The sequence below is a fragment of the Schistocerca cancellata genome, chromosome 5, assembly GCF_023864275.1.
Source record: "Schistocerca cancellata isolate TAMUIC-IGC-003103 chromosome 5, iqSchCanc2.1, whole genome shotgun sequence".
Taxonomy (NCBI): Eukaryota; Metazoa; Arthropoda; class Insecta; order Orthoptera; family Acrididae; genus Schistocerca; species Schistocerca cancellata.
The window spans coordinates 426,472,284-426,487,882 of record NC_064630.1 but is presented as its reverse complement, the minus strand read 5'-3'; the positions used below and the strand labels follow the sequence as shown (position 1 = coordinate 426,487,882).

The 15,599-nt window shown below is 38.6% G+C and overlaps 1 protein-coding gene across 2 annotated transcripts in view; it reads left to right on the top strand.

Annotated features, from left to right (window-relative positions):
* Positions 1-15,335, top strand: part of LOC126187611 (RNA-binding protein 1-like) — a 37,274-nt gene extending 21,939 nt beyond the window's left edge. For both annotated transcript variants that reach the window (XR_007537770.1, XM_049928803.1), the window contains one exon: positions 15,066-15,335. Coding sequence is in view for 1 of the 2 variants with exons in the window: in XM_049928803.1 (XP_049784760.1) it covers positions 15,066-15,156 (91 nt within the window). In the remaining variant the exon portion in view is untranslated. The remainder of the gene's footprint in view (positions 1-15,065) is intronic.
* Positions 15,336-15,599: the final 264 nt, after the last annotated feature.

Below are 15,599 nucleotides of genomic sequence, written 5' to 3'. Positions count from 1 at the left end.
CTTGTCCCAATTAGACTATGGTTGTCACATGAGTGGCTCAACAGCACCAGCACTTGAACTCAGTCAAAGGCAACTGGAAGAAATGAATGAGAAACAATATAGATGTAATGCTTCAACCAAGATGATGTAGCACCCAGAATTTTCCTTACACTGCAGTGTACTTGTAACTTTCAGATTGGAGACGTAAGACCACTGGACTGTAAGCTACAAAAATAAAAAGCGTCGTGAGTCATCTGTTTGTACAAAGTTTGCATGTGGCTTCCCATACTGAATTGAATATCTCCCAACTAAATGTCATACACATTTACCAGTGTAAATAATTAAAGACACATCTCACTTTAAAATAAAGTAAAACCAATGTATTCATCACAGAATATATGTAGATTGCCATCATATTACTGTACATGCAGATGTGCACAGCTATAAACACTTGACAGCAGTTAAACCACAGCACACTCCAATCTTACTGCAATCATCCAATAGAAATAAAGGAACTGTACTCTTTGATCATAATAATTTAACTTTAATGAAGTACTGTACTCTTACTGCTAGTTTAATCGCATGGTGGAATTACCACCTGCATGGACCAAAACACTGGTACACTTTTATAAAAAAATTCAGTTGTGTGTAGCACTTATTAATATAACTCTCACTCGTCACATTTTCTTACTGCTAAACTAATTAGAAACAATATACATTAAATATGAAAAATGGATGAAAATGTATACAACACAAACAATAACCCTGACTGCTGCTCAATACCCTATAACTGTTCTGGTCTTTCAGGGAGCTCATCACTGATCTGGTACAGTATATGGAACAATTCCTGCCTCTGTACATCTGAAATATTCATAACACTGGGTACCTTATCTTTAATTTGTTCAGTTATATGCACGGTGTCTATTGTCTCATGTATTAAACAAAAGTTTGCTGTGAACTTTGGCCCTGATGACACACAATTAAATTTTACCCTGTTCTTGCCAAAGTTACAAGTAATTATGTTAATTCTACAGTCGGTTGTTAAACACTGTTTGACCCAGAAAAACATACTAAGGACCATATTTACTGTCAAACCTCTACCCATGAATAAATTCTCCTCAAAGCTTGTCCCACTTATAGCAAATTCAGCTGCCACATCTCTCTTCAAAGATTTGTTATACTGACACCTTGTGTGCTTTCAATTTACAGCATCATTCCCAGTATCGATCAGGATACTTCGATTTGAAGATGAGTGGAGGGTCTCTACTAAAAGCTCTGTCGGTTTTGTGATAGTCTTGGCTGCAGATTTCTGGACCTGTGTTATGGAGTAGTGAATCATAGGACTCACCTGAGAGTAAAATCAGACTACAGACAAAGTCAAAATTGTAACAGTAAATTGTTGAAGTATTCATAACATAGTTCCTGAATTTACTGTCCTCCAGGAAAGATGTCATGAAGACAGACACCATAGAAGGGGGAGTGTTCATTGCATTAGACAAAAATACTGTCTCTCTAGGTCGAAATAGTCTGACTGTGCAGTTATCTTGATGCTTATAACAGATCTTGGTGAACTCCACTTAATTATCAGATGTTTCACAGCCACCTGACACTGTGGCAGTTTAAGAATCATTCAAAGAAAGCCTACACTCAGTAGTATTGAAATAACTGAATCGTGCGATAACAGTTGAAAGCAACTTTAACCTACTGAGCATGGACTGGAATGTGATAACAGTTAGAGGTGACTTTAACCTACCGAATATAGACTGTGACGTCTGTCTTGTAAAATATTCAACTGTCATAAAGGCTATCAAATGGAGGACATGGAATAGGCATTCCTGATGTAGAGAAACAGCTCAAAGGGTAGAAAACAAATAAGTTGCCAAGCCCAGGTGGAATCCCAATTCATTTGTACAAAGAGTAATCTACAGCATTGTGCTGTTATTTAGCTTCTGTTCATTGCAGATCTCTTGCCCGGTGCGTGACAGGGTGGGGGGGGGGGGGGGGGGATGCAGTTGGCTTCTATATATAAGAAGGGTAAAAGAATGGACCCACAAAATTACAGATCCATGTCCTTCACATCAGTTTAATCTCATTTCAAATATAGTAAACTTCTGTGAGGCAGCAGAGCTTCTGTTTACAGATCAGCACTCATTTAGAAAGCATCATTCATGTGAAACTCATCTTGCCCTTTTCGTACGATACCCTGCAAACTGTGAGAAGAGTATCGGCAGGAGTGCCCTAGGGGGTGCGATTTATTACTTTCTACTATTTTACTATTACTTTCTATATACATAAATGTTTTGACAGACAGACTGGGCAGCAATCTGCTGCTGTTTGATGATGATGATGATGATGATGATGATGATGATGCTGTGGTGTGCAGAAGAGTGTTGTCACTAATGTAGAGAAATTAATGCAGATGAATTGGGGGAAAAAATCCCATAATGTTTTTAACTGTGAAGCGAAAGTCTTGTCCACTTCTGATCTTGGAATCAGTGCCTCACATCCCCTTTTAAAATTAATCCTTGCTTGTGAGTTTAAGGATATGTAATCGGATCTATGATAGATTTTCATAGACTTTTGCCCCTCAGTCCACATATGTCAATACATTGTTTCAGAGTAGTCCAGAACAACATATAATGTAAAATTAATTGCATAAAATCATCAAATGGAGAGGTTTGGAATTACTATTATGCAACAGCAGAGGTTAAATTTTTTAAGACTTGTTTATTAACTCTTTGGCTGCTGTGGATGAGTTAAGTCGTTATCCTCCATCATTGCCCAGGGGCTGAGGACATGTTGAAATGTGGCCTCTGGGTTTACCTTGAGCACTATTGGTGTGTTTGTGCATCCCATTCCTCTGATACTCATTGCTGCAGATGACTTACTGTCATACCTTGGTGGAAAAAAAAGTCTGAGTGTTTCTCATACAACATACGCAACACTTAAAAACCTCGTTGCCATGTCTTGAACTGTTTATGAAGTATAGAGGTTATGATCACATTTCCCGAAGCGCTCGGATGGAATTGGACACAGCACACACGATCATCCACCAGGTATAAAAACTAATGATCTGTAAAGATATCTTCCCACTCTCAAATTTAATTAAGATATTGGTATCTTATCTACACTTCATACACAACAGTGTATGAGCTGAAATCAACCTTACACAAAGTTCATGAATTGCGTTTTTATCTCTGCAAACTTTTTAAAATTTTGTGCAGTGATTTACTTATGCTATGTGATCAAAAGTATCCAGAAAACCACAAAAACATATGTTTTTTATAGTAGGTGCATTGTGCTGCCACCTACTGCTAGGTACTCCATATCAGTGACCTCAGTAGTCATTAGACATCGTCAGAGAGCAGGATGGGGCGCTCTGCAGAACTCACGGGCTTCGAATGTGGTCAGGAGATTGGGTGTCACTTGTGTCATATGTCTGTCTGCGATATTTCCACACTCCTAAATATCCCTGGGTGCACTGTTTCTGATGTGATAGTAAAGTGAAAATGTGAAGAGACACATACAGCACAAAAGTATACAGGCCGACATCGTCTGTTGACTGACAGAGACTGCCGAAAGGTGGAGAGGGTTGTAATGTTTAATAGGCAGACATCTATCCAGATCATCACACAGCAATTCCAAACTGCATCAGAATCCACTGCAAGTACTATGACAAGTAGACGGGACGTGAGAAAACATGGATTTCATGGTTGAGGGGCTGCTTGTAAGCCACACATCACGCTAGTAAATGCCAAATGTCGCCTCGCTTGGTGTGAGGAGCATAAACATTGGACGATTGAACAATGGAAAAACGTTGTGTGGAGTGACAAATCACGGTACACAATGTGACAATCCGATGGCAGGGTGTTGGTATGGCGAATGCCCGATGAACGACATCAGTGCCAGCGTGTGTAGTGCCAACAGTAAAATTCGGAGGCAATGGTGTTATGTTGTGGTCATGTTTTTCATGGAGGGGGCTTGTACCCCTTGTTGCTTTATGTGCACTATCACAGCACAGGCCTACATTGATATTTTATGCACCTTCTTGCTTCCCACTGTTGAAGAGCAATTGAGGGATGGCGATAGCATCTTTCAGAACGAATGAGCACCTATTCGTAATGCATGACCTGTGGCGGAGTGATTGCACGACAATAACATCACTGTAATGGAGTGGCCTACACAGAGTCTTGACCTGAATCCTATAGAACACCTGTGGGATGTTTTGGAATGCCGACTTTGTGCAGGTCTCACCGACCGACATCAATACCTCTCCTCAGTGCAGCACTCCATGAGGAATGGTCTGCCATTCCCCAAGAAGCCTTCCAGCATCTAACTGAATGTATGCCTGCAAGAACGGAAGCTGTCATCAAGGCTGGTGGGCCAACACCATACTGAATTCCAGCCTAACTGATGGGGGGCACCACGAACTTGTAAGTCATTTTCAGCCAGGTGTCCAGTACTCTTGATCACATAGTGTAATTTGATTGCCGCACAACTATGATGATGAATAACGGAAAGAAATTCAGTCCTTTTTTGAGTTAAAATATCAGACACTACAATGTGCAGAATTCAAATCTTTTAACTCAGAAATTTTCCTTAAAATCAGATGATAAGTATTTCACAGCAACCGGAATGCCAACCCACAGCACCGATAGCAGCATTAGGCAAGCAGTACAGTGACAATAAAGCTGCACTATCCATGGAATACAAAGAGCATGCCCATAGCAATCAAAGGTTTAATCAAAAATGCATATATCTCACAGGAAATGAATAACTGTTTCCAGCAGTTGGTAGCTGCAACCAGTAAGCTATGGTTCAAATATTGTTGTACTACATTTTTAAGTTCAGTTCATTGTTGAGCTGCTTCACTGTGTACCACCAATGCAGCTAAACTTTACTAAGTCCATAACTTGGATCCATTCGCAGAATGGAATTTCTTAAGTATAGTAACTGACAGTATATGCAGCTGTATGCTACATAGAACTAAGTCCAACATATCTTCACTGTACTGTGACCTAAGAGCAAGCCCTTTCTTTACTGTGATCATAACAAGACTCCTCTCCATTGCGTCCCAAATACAACCCTCAAAGCTATGCTAACCAACAAAATATCAGTGGGCTCACTTCTCTTTGGTTGCAGCTTCCGATGCTCCCCTCCTAGCTGCTGCAGTGTTTACTGATGGGTTCCGCTGTAAATTATAAGAAATTTGCAACTCTCAGATCAGTTGACCAATTTAAAATAATAAAGAATTATTAGATCCATGCTAATCCACTGAGCATTTTGGTATAAACATGGCGTAGTTAACTTAATTCTTATCTGATTAAATGATAAATTAATACTTAAAATTTTGTGTAAATTTGATTATTCTTCATTGCACTTCATTTGGTGCTAACAAAACTCATTTATCTTATACCATTTTGTACTTAATTTCTAAACTAGGATAATTTAGGGTATTTCAAACATAACTGCATATATTCAGAAGTCTGTGGACAGAAGAGGGTGAATAACATAACAAAAAGCAGCAGTATTAAGTTTACATACATAGTTTCATTATGCAAACAAAACCTTAATACTCTGATTCAATTTGTGTGTTGATCAATGTGAAAACATTTATAAGATTGTGTAGTTTCTCCATATCTCCACTGGACATTAAGGTTGACTTCATACTAACATCACCCCCCCCCCCCCCCCCAAAGACTGATAATGTGTGTGTAGCTTATTGACAGATTCTGCTTGTCAACTTTAGTACTTTCCCATCTTGCAATCATCTTCCACATTTCCTTTGCTCATTTGGTGTCCATTCATAGATTTTTTTATGGCCGTTGGTTATTATTCGTGCGTTGGAGGTGGCCATTCCAAGTTAAAAGCTGTGGCATGGCAAATAGTATCATTTCATTTCTGATATGTTCCAGTTTGGAAATCTGACAGCTTCTTTGTCAAGGGTCATCAACATATTTTTGTCATTTTTGGTTAGCTGCCATATTTCAGTGTCATATGTGGTGGTGCTCTATATGACTGACTTTTAAAAACCTCTGTTTCCTTTGTATTTTTGTCATTCCATGACAAAGAGTACCAGGTGACCAATTACTCTTTTCCCTTGCCTTATTTTATTTGTGATTCTCAGGTGCCTCTTCCATTTTTTGTATAAGTGATACCCAAATATTTAGATGTACATCCATTTTTAATTTGAATCCTACATCCAAATATTCTCGTTCATTGCCACCCACTAGCATGTTTTCAGTCATTTATGTGTTTACTGCACTTACACAAAAGCAAGCCAATCTTTTTTTCCAATTTCCATGGCCCAAAAATGCGGCTGTGACTTAGATTCAGGTGCAAGCCGCAGGAAGTTCTGAAAATGCTGCTAGAAGCTGCTGTAAGTAGTTACTTTGCCACTGTAGTCATTGTGTTAGTGTTTCGTTGTGGGTTGCTCATCTTTGAATTTGGAATTTGTTCATATATTCATATCAATAAAGATAAGTCTCCTTACATACACGCCAACAAAAAGGACATTTTTAAGAAACTTTCAGAAGTTTGCAAGCATGGTAAGTACAGTTTTACATTTTGACAGCTCCAGATCCATTTGGAGGTTGTCGTCACAAGTTTCTCAATGCTGCTAATATTCGCAATGTAACATAATAAGTATTTCACTGTCTTAATGTAATATCATAATTATGAGTTACCCATTTGAACATGAGTGCCCTTATTAATGAGCTTTTACAGAACCTTGTTACTCCCATGAGAGATTCCTACCATAGCTGGTTATTGATATGGATCTTATGCTATCTGCGCTACTTGCAATGACTGCACCAACCCCAAACCCCCTCCTCCCCACCCCAACTTCATTTGTGTTTCAGTGGAGAAATAACACAGCCTACCAGCTGCAAATAATTTTTTAGTATATTGACCTAGGTTTTGACTCCTCTAGGGATGTCTTCATTAGAAGAAAATTTTAGCAACCGTAAAGATACGTTGCTAGACAGCAGTAGTCAAAGTATTGACCAGATGTGCTCAAGTCAAAAATTAAAAATGTTCCAGCCTTTTTAATTTTTGGCTTGAGCAAGTCTGATCAGAACTGTGACTATTGCCTTCTCGCAATGTAACTTTATGGTTGTTAAAATTTCATTCTTATGAAGATAGCCTTAGAAGTGTCGAAACCTAGGTCAGTATATTAAAAAATTTCACCATTGAACCACACACATGGTTACTGAAAGGCAGCCATGTTCAAAACTGTCATTTGTGTTTCTTCCACTGACCTCTAGGATAATGAGAGCAGTGCTTGATCATGCCACAGGTCAGTGACACAGGATCAATGAGAGTAACGTGAGACCAAGGAGACAGCAAAACAAACAGCTTATAGCTTGTTCCAGCTATAGAAAAACATTTCTGGGCCAAAATGTGCTCGCTATTATATACTAGACATGCTGAATGATTTTGTTAGGGAGCTACGATATAAGTGTGTATCTGTAAGTGTAGAAATTATCCAAGTTAAAGGACATGAAGTTGCTTGACAGCAGGAAATCACTAATTCAATGGAAGCTGCAACTGTGTTGGCTGTTTCGTGAAACATGGGTGATTTTATCTTCGTAGGCGCACTTCAGTTGTACAGAAGCTGCCTGAAAACTATGAGGAAGAACTAATCATTTTTTGGCATTTCATAATCAGATGTCAAACTGAAAATAGGTATCTTCTTGGTCAGATAAGTATATTTTGATACGCCAACAAATAATACAGTAGAAGCAACAGGGAACAGAGCTGTCAGGATAATGTCCGCGGATGGTGAAAAGCAACGCGTGTCTGTCTTGCATGCTTGTATAGCTGATGGCCATAAACTGCCACGATTTATTGTTACTAACTGCATGATGTTATCCAAGTCTGAAGTATTTCCAAAAAGTGTTGTTTACTTGCTAACGAATGTGGCTGGTTCACATAGGACGTGGTATTAGAGTGGACTAAACTTTTATGGCAACATTTCCTGGTGCCTTGCTATGTTTGCTAAATATCCTTGTAGCAAATCTTTGTGCAGTTCATGCTTCTGTAAGGAGGGAATTAGTAGAGAGGAGGTAGATTTGGCTGTAATTCCAGGAGGGATGACATCAATTACGCAGCCATTAGATGTTTGTTTAAACAAACCATTTAAGGAAAACTTAAAAATATGTATCCACAACGGCTAATGAGAGAAGATAGACAGTTAACGCCTGCACTACATGTTAAGCTTGCAAGCTTCCCTCAAGTGTGTAAGTGGATTGACCAATCTTGGAGATGTATCCTGAGTAAGACTGTCCATAATGCATTTAAAAATTTTTTTGTTTCCACTTGATGGCACATAGGATGATGCTATCTACAAAGACAGTATCAACAAGGAATCGAGTGGTGATGACTCAGAACGATCTGAGTAATGATTAAAAACAGTATGTATACATGTGCAACACTGCAATAAAATTTCTGTTTTATACTTTAGCTTTTAATTTCTAAGTCATTTTCTTTGTAGATATGTAACAGTATCCAGCAAGTTGGTGAGCCTATGCTACCATGAATGAGGAGACATGGTGTGTGTTTCTTACGTATGTGTTTATGTTATAGTTATTTCCATCTTTTTTATATTTTGTGTTGTAAATTTGTATTCTTGTTTGCTACATTACTGGTGGTTTCTCTGAAGCATATGTCTGATCTACTGTAAACCTGCGAGAGCCTCTTCCCCCAGCAAAAAAAAAGTACTGCCCTGCTAGATGGTAAAAGAGTTTGACATCCTTAGGAGACTTTATACTAGCATTTCTCTGACTCAATAAGAAAACGTATGTAGGAGATATTGCAGGAAAAGGATTTTCCACAATGATGAAAATACTTGCTGTTCACACTTTGTATGGATCACTTGTACTGGAAATAATGCTGTGTAGACAAATTATATTGTTTAGAATGTTAAAAAAAAGTCATCTAATAAAGTACCCTCTCTAATCTCTATCAGTGACTATACAAATCAGTGTCTTGAATATGGAGATTGCTCTGTGCCACATTTATATCCCTTAAATCAAATACAATACTCCATCAAGCCAAACTGTAACTTTCTTGGATGAAAACCTTATAATTCATTGAAAGAAAAAAATGTAAGATGACATTTATTTATGAAAAGACTAACGTACAACTCAAATACGAGGTGTATGCAGTACAGTCTGTCAAAGTCTTAGTGACCCCAGCTGCCCTAGTTCCACTCAGATTATTTCGATAGCTATCATGAATTCTCACTGCTGTCAGTGTTTATAGTGTAACAGTAATTTTAAGTACATGAAAGGTTAAAATTAATTCCATGCAAATTACTGCAAGTAAGTACTACTTCCTGCAAGTCCCTGGGAGGTGGGGACACTTTATTCTTTGTCCCTCACATGATGAGCCATATTTGTTTACACTTTAAACTCCCCCTCCCCTTCTTAGTATCATTTCTCAGATGTGGCTTGCATTTGAGGTCGGCTTACATTTGGGTAAATATAGTATTGTTCACCAAATGTTGAGTATTTTTCGTACAGTTTCTTGAACAGGCAGATAGATTTTTCTTTGTCTCCCACTATCAGAACCTGGTCAGAGGCAGAAAGTAAAGTATACAGTATTTCGTGTCATACAGGGACTCCTATTCGACAACATTTCCTCTTCCAGTCTTGTAAATATGCATTAAATAAAGTTGGTGCTAATGAGCTCCCTTGCCGTAGACCCTTATTTGTGGAGAATTCAGGAGGAATTTTGTTACCTTCTTTAACCATACTGATGCAACTGTCATATAAGTTTCTTGTTGCCTGGACGTACATATTACCAATACCAGAATTTTGCATTGCAACTCACTACTTACTTTAGTAGGATTGAATAATATGCCTCGTGCTGATCAATAAATGTTAAGTAAACTTTCATTCCCCTTTTAGCCTCTTTTCAGTGAGGTTTTTAAGAGCAAATAAGCCATCCATGTGCGAGTGTCCTGCTTTAAGCCCATTTTGCTCCTCAGACTCCATTATTTGTGCCGCAATTTATATTGCTAATTATGTGTTGCAGCCATCGTCCTGCTATCAGCTTCTTTGAAAATCATGTAACATCAGAAAAGACATCACTAAAACTTAGATATCACTACACATTGCAGGGGGAATGACACTAGAAAGTAATTGAGTAAAATGAACTACCATATCTGGAAAAGCAGGGATAGGTGGATTGAGGCTATACCCCGGAGAGCAGGAAAGATTAGAGGCTGTATTAGAGAGCAAGTTTCCGCATAAAAAGTTTAAAAAACTAGTACTGGTTAAGATAACTGGGTGGTGTAGAAAGTGCTGTGGTCTTCTGAGTCATGCCATAGACCACATCCAGCAAGTGAACACTTGATATCCTGTAGTGAGACAGTTCTTCTGTGACCACTCATCCTTCAGCCAGTGTGTTTTTGTGATGGCCTTTCCTATACACAAAGCCATGTAGTAAGCAAATGTTAGTTCATAAACATCAGGTTTTTTTACATGGTACTCTGCTTTTGTTGATGTAAGATTGATTAGTGGTAAGGTGGATCTTGTTGCGTAGGACAAATAATTGCAGGAGTATGAATCCTCTGGTAAGTAGGGGTAATGATCTGGGAATGTCACGGTTTAGACAGAAATGTTGAGGTAGTTAGAAGAAGTTCAATGGAAGGAGGATGGTCTCGTTTCAGGGCTTGACCTGTGAGTGTAATAGTCTTAGTGGAGCAATGGTTTAACTCATTCAGCGGTGATATTGGATGGGGGTTCTTTTGGGTTATTTGGAAGTGAGAGCTGTATTTGGAATAGAAGATCATTGTAGAGATTTGTTTATGGACCACATTTGTGGTGTGGTTGTGAGAGAGGTTATAGGTGTTGAGGAAAGTGGTTGGTGTGTGTGTGTGTGTGTGTGTGTGTGTGTGTGTGTGTGTGTGTGTGTGTGTGAAAGAGAGAGAGAGAGAGAGAGGGGGGGGGTATACTTCAGAACACACCAGAGAAGTGGGAATGTTCTGTCTGTACTAGTGTTTTAACTCCTCACTCAAGAGGGCTGTGAGCTTGGGCATCATCTTATTACAGTACCCTTTGTACCATCAGAGGCACATCTTCCAGCAAGAGAGGCAGGTTCATTTTGCAAGAAGTGCAGATATGCTTCACCTGTGAGGCGATATGAAAAGATGACTGGTCTCACAAGTCAGTCGCCAATAATTCCCGACCACACATTGAGGCTAAACCTGTGCTGATAATTTGCTGCTTCTACCATGGGGATTCTCCGTAGCCCATAGTTGGTTATTGTCTAGGATGACAATAACGCCGCTTGTAAATGTAGCCTCATCTGTGAATAGCATGGGTGACAGAAATCTCAGCACCTTGATGGCCTGTGTGAATAACCAGTGACAAAACTGCCCCCATGGAGGTAAGACCTGCACACATTATAAGTAGTAAGGCCTGCGTGCTTCGTAAGTGATATGCGCAGAGTGACAACTGTCATAGAGAATGTTCCACACAGCTGTTTGGCTTACTCGTTACTGGCGGGCCGACTGCCTGGTGTTGTTACCAGGTGTTGTTACAGTCAGATCTTTTATATCCACCTTCAAGTGGGTGTACCTCCCTTGGAAGAGTTTCCGGCCATATGTCCATATGACTGTTTTTTCCTCTTACCCTCTCAGGTGATTGTTCCCTGCAGTTTGTCCCAATTTAGCAAAATCACTCCATATATATTTGCCAAAAATATCTATAATGCAGAAAAGGGATGGTAGCAATTGTGGTGCTGTTGTTGCTAATTGTTAGTTTTTTAAGATGAATGTTTATATGTGAGCCTTAGAGAGATGGTCGGTGTCAAGGAAGATGACTTTGGATTTGGGAAAAGACCAGACAAGATTTAATAGGAAAAAGGAGTTATCCTTTTGTAGGAAGGGATGGAGGAGTTTTCTACTTTGAAGTGTGTCTATCAGCAGTATTACCAATTTCCCTTCATGAAGGATCCAAAACTTATTGGTACAATGTATCTCATCAAAGTTACCTCCGTGAAGCATTACACTAACACCAAAAGCATAAAAGGTAATGGCCGGCTGGAGTGGCCGTGCAGTTCTAGGCGCTTCAGTCTGGAACCGAGCGACCGCTACGGTCGCAGGTTCAAATCCTGCCTCAGGCATGGATGTGTGTGATGTCCTTAGGTTAGTTAGGTTTAATTAGCTCTAAGTTCTAGGCGACTGATGACCTCAGAAGTTAATTCGTATAGTGCTCAGAGCCATAAAAGGTAATGAAGTATTATGATAAAGTCTGAAGCATTATTATAGTGCAAAAGAATCATCAACACATCTCTAAAAGAACTTGTGCAATATGTTAACAAGTACAACTATTCTGTGATCTTGTCTGCTTATTAAAATTAAATCTTCCCATTTCACTATCAGAAAATGGTTTGTCACAGCCATTACCACTCTTGTCACTCAGACCATAAAATCCATCTTGCAGTGCATTGCCAATCATGACTTACTTACATTTCTTATCATAGGCAGTGAGCAGCAAAGCTATGTTATTAGGCTTCATTGTCTCAAGGCCATGCCTTTTGAACACTTTCAAAGTTGTGGTGCAAATTTTGAAAAGCATTTCAGTATTATATTGTCTGTTTGAGTAGTTCTTTTTTAGTAATTATCATTAATGTGTTGAAAATCAATGTTGCTCTTGTATTCTCCAAAATATCAAAGGCTTAGTAGGTATATTGATTGATTTTCTGTGACAAACTTGTGAGGGGACAGGTAAGTTATACTTAGTAGAATACTGTGTTATTTGTATGTCAGTTGCAAGAGGAATGTTATTTTGAGTATATGTAATATCATATTTGCTTTGAGCCATTGACTGATTCCCATCAGTCATGGAAATATGCCAGACAGATAAAGACATGTCATCCAGTATATGCTGCAATATACAGGATGGCTTTCTGATGTCTAAAGACGAAAATCCAACTATGTACAGATAATATTGAAAGAAACCAAAAAGTTACATATGCAAACCAATATTTATGAAGCTATCGCTACTTTTCTGTGGCTTGAAAATGAGGTGTCAGAAGGAAAAAGCTAATTCAGGCGTAAAGTATAATAATAGTGGCGCATGACGAGGGACTCCCGTCGGGTAGACCGCCCGTCTGGTGCAAGTCTTTCGATTTGACGCCACTTCGGCGACTTGCGCGTTGATGGGGATGAAATGATGATGATTATGACAACACAACACGCAGTCCCTGAGCCGAGAAAATCTCCGGCCCAGCCAGGAATCGAACCCGAGCTCTTAGGATTGACATCCTGTGGCGCTGACCACTCAGCTACCGGAGGCAGACAGACGTAAAGTAATAACATTAGAAAGATTTTCATGGAACAGCTTTGTCTAAATGAAGCACATAATTTGCAAAATGCGTGAAAGTTTCAATAGCCAACCAAATGAAAGAGGCTGGTAACTTTGGAAACTCCAGGGTTAGTTAGCAAGACTACCTTGTGAATTTCATTGAATGAACGTGGCGTACAACAAATCAATAAACCTTCCGTGTGCCTGTTCTTTGGGTCTCAATGTGCAACTGCTTATTCCAGTCAGGCAGATTCCGGATTCCAGTGTTGCTATAAAATAAAAACTTTGAAGTTGATTATTGATTAAACTGTTGGGGCAAAAAAGGAGCAATTTTTATCTGCAAGTTATCTATAGTTTCTGATGTTTCCATGTGCAGGAAAAAGTCCTCCTATATAAAAAAACTTTGTTCAGGGTGTAGTAATCACAATTACCTTATCAGTTACAAGACGAAGCATCTGGATGTTGTAGCAGTTGGAAAACTAGAATATTGCTTCCATGCAGAGGCATCATATGCGTACATTAGTTACAAATTTTTAAACTGTTGTTTTTAATCTTGTGTATCAGCAGTGTATGAAATCCTGTATACAGAAGACTTATAACTTTATAGCCAGTGCCTCATCATCTATTATTATTATTATTATTTATCTTTTAAAGTCAATTTCTTGTACTTCGAAGGTAATATTTGCAACATTTGATTTTAACGGTGTTATAATAACGCTTTTTACCTCTTTAAGATCATGGCTGTAGCTAGGTTCCCTGTAATAACAGATTTAATTTTATCAAAAGATTACCAAAAATATTTAATTATCAAACATAGTGTATGGGCACAATTGAAGTTCTTATTTGTATTTCTGTACCTTACAGGTAGTATTTCGTAAAACACTGAGCCAAAACATCTTATTCAGTTGTAATATGAAATCAGATGTCATCACTGACGTAAATTTTTATAAGAGGATGGAATTGTTTGGCCATTACTTTCTTTCAGAAGGTGCAGCACATAGTACAGCCAATAGAGATACACAAAGTAGTCATCATTCCTAGCTTTTGGAACCACAGGTCCTTTTCTCAATACAGAGAAGAGGAAATAGTATGGGATGAGGGCAGGTACCAGGCATGTGGGATGTAGGAAAGAGGGACACACCTTGTATCAGGTGAAAAGGAGCTCCTCAGTGTGAAAGTGATTCTCTCTTAACCTGAGTTCTGAGTGATTCGCTCCCCACTTCCAATCTGTTAGAACCATGCCCTTGACTCTTCCTAGAAGAAATAACATGTGATTCCAAAAGCGAGGAATAATGTCTTATTTAATTTTTCTGACTCTAATGACTATACTGAAAGTTGCATTTCCTAAAGGTAAGTACTGGCCACCTCATCTTTCTCTTCGTTATTTGATAACTTTCTGAATGGAATTTTCCAGTTTATACACTTTGTAGAATTTGTCATTTACAGTCATTTTCCAGTGGATTTTTTTAAGCTGCTGTTACCAGAAAGGCTTTCAAGCGATATGAGGGAATGTTGCTACAGGCATTGTAAGTAATTTTTTCCAAGCCAACTATTGCCAACTGTGTACAGATGACAGGTAACAGCACAAAAAGAAAGGATCGGACAGGGAGGGATATCATTCATGAATAGTGAAACCTGATAGTTGCATGAGGAAGCAGTTTTCAAATGAGTAATTTACATATTTAACAGAGGAGAACTAAAACTAATTTTTGTATATATAATTGTGTACCTACTTTAAGAAACTATATGTTTACAACTTTTTATTTTCAGATCGCGCTCACCACCACCAAAGCGGTCACGGTCACGATCAAGGAGCCATTCAGTAAAAAGATCTCGTTCAGGTTCATGGGATAGGCAGTAAAATACTTGGTGATAAAATACTGCACCTTATCAATAATATGCACAAACTATTGACGAACCATGTCTGTAGGCATTGATGCACTTAAGATCAGAAACTTCACATTTCTGTTTATTCGTGTGATGTCATTTTGTAATATCTTATACTTTATAATAACTAATAAATTTCTAATATCTTGTTTACATATTTTATGACATGGTCATGATCTACATTGTCTTACCCACTCCTTAAGTTGTTGGTCTTAATTCACAAAGTGGAGCTGGAGTAGGGTTGTTAATCTTCCCATATTGTGAGGGTTAAAAAATTATCCCATATAGCCTAATACAAGATGCTGAAATCTTGTATTTAATATTTTCCACTAATTTATCTTGCTTGTGTAGCTCATTTGTTGAAATTACATCCCTATCCTTCCCTCTTTCCTGATGAGGCAATCGTTGGTTGCGAAA